This window comes from Nicotiana attenuata, unplaced genomic scaffold (assembly GCF_001879085.1).
Source record: "Nicotiana attenuata strain UT unplaced genomic scaffold, NIATTr2, whole genome shotgun sequence".
Lineage (NCBI taxonomy): Eukaryota > Viridiplantae > Streptophyta > Magnoliopsida > Solanales > Solanaceae > Nicotiana > Nicotiana attenuata.
The window spans coordinates 121,516-127,713 of record NW_017670949.1 but is presented as its reverse complement, the minus strand read 5'-3'; the positions used below and the strand labels follow the sequence as shown (position 1 = coordinate 127,713).

The following is a 6,198-nucleotide window of genomic DNA, read 5'->3' as shown; positions in this document are numbered from 1 at the left end:
CTTTTGAGCTTGTTAGTATAAGTTCAGGACTTCAGGACCTCTTGTCCTTAACTTTTGAACTTGTAACTGTAAGTTCAGGACCTATTGTCCTTAACTTTTGAGCTTGTTAGTCTAAGTTCAGGACCAAGTGTCCTTAACTTTTGAACTTGTAATTCTAAGTTCAGGACCAACTGTCTTTAACTTTTGAACTTGAAGCTCCAAACGTGCAGGCCAATAATGCAAGATGGAACATTATTCGGGAGAATATACACAATTCATCACCTGTCAATTTCATTAGCTGCAAACTGAGTAGAAAATGGAGTTATCGAGATCGAGGATAAAGAAGAAGAAAAACAGATCCAAAAAGTGTCTAAAATAATAAAAATTGCTGAAGTAACCACTAATTAAATTCCCTTCACTCTACTTTACCAGTACTACTTTCACCTTTTTCTTCTTCGTCTTTTTCTCCTTCATGTAATTCACGTAGCTTTAAAAAATGACTATCCCACACAATTTTTACTAAAAAAATGTCTAATTATGTGACAGCTCAATGTCCTTTTGAACCCTTTTTGAACTGCCAGCTTGGATGTGCTTAATAATTTAAAGAAAGAAAAAAAAAGAGATTTTTACACAATAAGTCACTTATTTAAAATTATTTGTTTAAATAACATCACTTTTGATTTATAATAAAAGTAGCAAATTCATTGACAAGTCTAACACATTAAAGGTTTAGACATTAAATGACTATCAAATTTAAAAATCAGTCATCTACAAATTGAGGGATCAATTTATACTTTCTCTCTCATCACCCCTAAGAACTTTTGTTTTTCTCTTTATATTCATCCATATCTCTTGCTTTCAATATTCTATCAAAGTTTTTACATGTCTCCCCCCACTCCTTATAGACACCACCGTCCTTTTTCCATAACAGTAGTTAGGTTCACCAAAATTATTACAAAAATTAAATTATAAGTGAGAAACATCAGAAGCTTTCTCGCAAAGCTTTTGGCAAGAAAAGAAGGCACTTGTATAAATTATGAATTATACCATACATGTTATATATACAATGTATTATTGGTATATTTCTATGTTTCTGAATACCATTTGGTGGTGACTTATTTTACCATACATGTTATATTCACAATATATTATTGAAATATTTGTGTGTATTTTTCAGAATTGGAAGATGTTATCGGTGTAAGTTTTTTAAATTTATACATGTTTTATACGGGTTATAAAGTGATTGTACCCTAGATACATATAGTGTATTTTTACATTGTAGGATTCGATATTTTAGATTTATATAACATGTGATTTGGATCTATATATATTTATTCCAATTCAAACATATACGATGTATACATAAGGTATAATTAGCACCTCATTGAGTTTTGAATATAAAAGACACAAAGCAAAACTAACAATGTAACTTTATATACCATATATATTTCTAGTATAATATATTCAAATATTATAATTTATACCAATAATATTTTAATACTATATACTTCATATACCAATAATATTTTAATACTATATACTTCATATAATAATTTTTTTAATATGCATATACCACTTATACATACGGTATGTAATAGTTATAATGTATAGACATCTTTATCCAAGCATAATTGGAAGAGAGAGAAATTAAAATCACATTCATCAATAAAACAAAATCATTCTTCAAAATAGAGATAAAAGATAAGGAAAAGTCATTTATGAATGGAGCGTGAAATCAGTTGAGCATTTTAAATACATAGCAATTTCCTAAAATTTAGGAATACGGGTAGGATAACTGTTACGGATTTTTGTTATGAATGTAAATATGTAACTGCTAGAAATGTTAATCAAATGCTACTGCTATGACATTGTAAAAAAATTTAAAATATCGGACAATTATGTTTTTTCCTCTTTAAGAAAAGGGAAAGAAATTGAAAATGACAAGAAACAACCAATGTTTGTATGGGCCTAGAGTATGGGCCAAAATTTCAGTCAGAAAGTTGCTTCCAGTTGGTTTCTTATGGGCTAAACATGGCCTCTCAAATGATAGGTTAGACCCATTGTTTGAAAGAGTCCAATTCAGTGCTATAAAGCTTTCTTTTCTGGCTGATGAGAATCTACTTTATATGTTTTCATTTTCTGGTGAAAAGAAATATCTTAATTTATAGGCCACAAAAACTTGCTAATAATAGACTAATTTGGATACCCTTTAGTGGGCATATTTGAGGGAGAAATTCAAAAATAGCCAGATTTACCACTGGTCGTCGAAAAATAACCAAGTTTCAAAAGTCATCGAAATTTAGCCACTTTAAATCTGAGCGAAAACACTGTTCAAAATCCGGAAAAATACGCCCGCAAATTTTACGGGAGTTCCAGCATAAGTATGCTGGAACTCCCGTAAGTATAAATGTCAGACTAATGTTGGAACTCCCGTAAAATCGATTTTTAAGTTTTTTTTTACAAAATCAGTAGGTTTTTATATAAATCTATATCCATACCGATAATTAGGGTAGGTTTTTTATTTTATAACAATAAACCGAAAAAATACCGAACCGTACCGAATAAATTTTATATGTGAAAAATATATTTATATAGTAAGTTTAAAATAATAAAGCATTAAATTTTTCTCTGGGCATTGGAATTATGAAAACTGTTACAAGCTAACAAGTACTTAAACTAAAAATACTAATTCTTAAAACCTATTATGCTACTTCTACTTAAACTAAGTTATTTCAAATATTTGTATTAGCAAGATACAAAGTATATATTCTAGCGATTATGATTAGCAAACTACAATGTATATGTTTCCTCTTTTTGAATATTTAATCTTCTATGGACTTTATTCTTGAGTCCCAACTTGGTTAATTTCTTTCCACTCGTGTGATTTATATTTTCTTTGCTTTACTTGGTTGCTTTTACGTTGTTGTAGAATAGTTGATGGATCTATACTCTAGCCATCTTTCATGTTTTTTTAATTCATCTCCCTTTAAATAGTAAAAATATTTAGAGAGTTTTGCTAAAGTCATAAAAGAACGTATGTTACTGCATTCTACTTTTACTGGTGAATTTTACATGACATTTAAAAAAATACTAAAAAATAACTGAACAGTACCGATACCGAAGAGAAACCGACATGATTGGGACGGTTTCAAAAAGTCTATTCTTGGTTATACATAATAGAATAACTGAAAATTTAGTATGGTATAAATTTTATAAAATAACTGACCGAACCATTGACACCCCTAGATACAACCAAGAAATTTAAAATATTAATATTAAAACTGTAAATATAATGTGTCAATATATTAGTTATAAAATAGCAAGTGGGCTTTAACAAATATGTACTCTTTATCTAAAGAGACAAACCAACATTCTTTCTTTTTTGGTAACTAACTTTTTATTAATCACTAGTAAACTTTACAAATTACCATAGCTAGCTAACACGGCTAAAACTATCATATTTACATGATGCTCTTACTCTTCCTATTTTTTTAAAATCTATATCTTTGAACTATATCAACTATTCTAGGAAGAGCTCGTACACAAGAAACACAAGCTATCTCTTTGGCTATCCTCTCCCATCCTGTACTTGTTTTCTCAAAAATTCTTCTGTTCCTCTCAATCCATATACTATGTACTACTTCAAAATATATCATCTTGAATAGTTGAGCTTCCTTTGATTTGCCTTTGGCTCTCTTGATCACCTCAAGCACATGTTGGTCCCAGGTAGCTGCTGCTATATTTTGATTATGTGTCCAGTGCATCAGCTTTTGCATCACTTTTTTTGTACAATCACACTCCATAAAGAGATGGTCTCTTGTTTCCTCTTCTCTCTGGCATAAACTGCATTTGCCTACTACCTGCATTCCTCATTTGTTCAACCTGTCAGCAGTTAGTAGCATATTCTGCATTTGCAACCACACAGTGAACTTAGCTTTTGGCCTTGTTGCATTCCCAAACATCAAACACTTCCATTGCATTCTTGGTTGATCACCTAGTAGCTGAAGGTATATATGTTTAATGAACCCTTTCTCCCTGCAGATATGTACATTGTTCTGTTCTAGTAGATGTTTGGCTTCTATTATTTTTCTCACCATCCAACTTGCTTGTTGTGGAACTTTCACTTGCTCCATCTGTTGTCCTTTTATATAGTATGCATGAATCCACCTTATCCACATCCTATTCTCTTTCTTTGCCAAATTCCGGTACAGTTTGATTATGGCTGCCTTGTTCCAGATTCTCATATTAATGAGGTTCCATCTTGCACTGCTTTTAGGACAGCAAACTCCTTCCCAACTGATGAGTGCTTTCTTTGTAATGACATTGTTACCTGTCCAAAGATAGCTTCTACAAAAACTTTTCACAGATTTCATCACCTTTGTTGGCAATATGAACAGTTGGGCCCAATAGGACTGGACTCCAAACAAAACACTACTTATCAATTGACTTCTTCCTGCATATGACAGTTTTTTGGCTGTCCATGAAGTGGTTCTTGCTACAATCTTCTCAATGAGGGGCTTCCATTGTATCATTGTTAGCTTCCTAGTTGACAGTGGAGCTCCCAGGTATTTGAAATTCCTCTTGTAAATCCCAGTGTTTGCAGTATCTGCTCTTGGTCTTGTTGTCCCACCCCTCCAAAATAAATGAAAATTTTCCCTATGTTTGCTTGCAATCCTGAGGCATCTGAGAATTGATTAAAACTTTGAAGAACATCAGTTACTGATTCAACATCTCCTCTAGAAAATATTAAAAGATCATCTGCAAAACATAAATAAGTTAGTTTTAATTTGGCACATCTGGGATGGTAATGATACTGCTTCCTCTCTGCCATTTCCTTTAAGGTTCGACTTAGGTACTCCATTGCAATTGCAAATAGAAATGGAGACATAGGATCCCCTTGTCTAAGTCCCTTCTCAACATTGAACGGATCAGTTGGCTCTCCATTCACCATAATAGTATAGTCCACTGTTTTAACACATTCCATCACCCAAGTTATAAATCTTTCAGGGAATCCTATCAACCTCATATTCTGTTCCAAATAGCTCCATTCTACTGAATCATAAGCCTTCTGTATGTCTATTTTAATCATGCACCTTGGTGATATATGCTTCCTTGTGTATCCCTTTACTAGTTCATGAGCCAATATAATATTATCACCTATTTTCCTGCCTGGGACAAAACCAACTTGTGCTTCACATATAATCCCCTCAATTACCTACTGCATTCTTGCTGCCAAGATCTTTGAAATCAGGTTGTATAACACTGTGCAGCGTGCTATTGGTCTATACTCTTTAATTGTTGCTGGATTATCTACCTTGGGTATCAAGGTGATGGCTGTACAATTAATAGATCTATATAATATTCCTGTTGAGAAGAAATGTTGTATTGTTGTAGTCACCTCACTGCCAATAATGTGCCATGCTATTTTGAAAAACACATCATTATATCCATCTATCCCTGGAGCCTTATCATCTCCTATTCCTTTTAGCCCCTCAAACACTTCCTGTTTAGTAATTTCTTTACATAGTAGCAGCCTTTGTTCTTGAGTCGGTAGTGGCCCTTTCTTCATTATTGTTCTATTTACTGCTGTAAGTCTTTTTGCTGTTGTGCCCATTAGACTCTTATAGAATCTAATTATCTCCTCTTTAACCTCAGTTGGTTTATTGATCTTCTTTCCATCCATAGCTATCAGTTCCTTTATTTGCTTTCTATGCTTCCTTTCTTTCATTATTGCTGAGAAATACTTAGTGTTTGCATCTCCCAGCTGTATCCATTTAGCCCTTGCCTTCTGCTTCAAAATACTCTCTTCAATCATTGACCACTTTTCTAATTTTTGTAGTGCATTTCTCTCTTGCTCCTGCATAGTATCAGTATAATTCTGTTGCATCTAGCTATGCACTCTTCTGATTTCATTCGTTGCTTCTTCCATTTTCTGTTCAGCATTTCTGAATTCCCTATTGTTCAATATCTTCAGTCTGGTTCTTAATGTTTTCAGTTTTCTCCATATTCTCCTCATGAGCCAAGGATCTTTAACTTGTTTCCAAGTTTCTTCTACTATTGATCAAATTCTTTGTGATCTGCCCAAACATTGAAGAACCTAAATGGACACTTAGTGTTATTCTGCTCCTCTCCCATGGTCAGCAACATTGGTGCATGGTCTGATATCCCTGGCAAATCATATTTCACTACTATATTACCCCATTTCATCTTCCATTCATA

General features: G+C 32.8%; 1 protein-coding gene across 1 annotated transcript; it reads right to left on the bottom strand.

The window, feature by feature from the left end:
- Positions 1-3,848: 3,848 nt before the first annotated feature.
- On the bottom strand, positions 3,849-5,005 carry LOC109244718. Its single transcript, XM_019411854.1, has 2 exons — positions 4,794-5,005; positions 3,849-4,662 (listed from the first exon to the last, which is right to left on the bottom strand). The coding sequence occupies exons 1-2, from the start codon at positions 5,003-5,005 to the stop codon at positions 3,849-3,851; spliced, it is 1,026 nt and encodes a 341-aa protein (XP_019267399.1).
- Positions 5,006-6,198: the final 1,193 nt, after the last annotated feature.

Excerpts from the sequence above, each read along its gene's own strand:
- LOC109244718 (XM_019411854.1), bottom strand. The coding sequence starts at position 5,005 with ATGAGGTTGATAGGATTCCCTGAAAGATTTATAACTTGGGTGATGGAA. Across the intron at positions 4,663-4,793 it reads GAAATGGCAGAGAGGAAGCA|ATGCCTCAGGATTGCAAGCA; the intron begins GTATCATTACCA and ends ATCAATTCTCAG.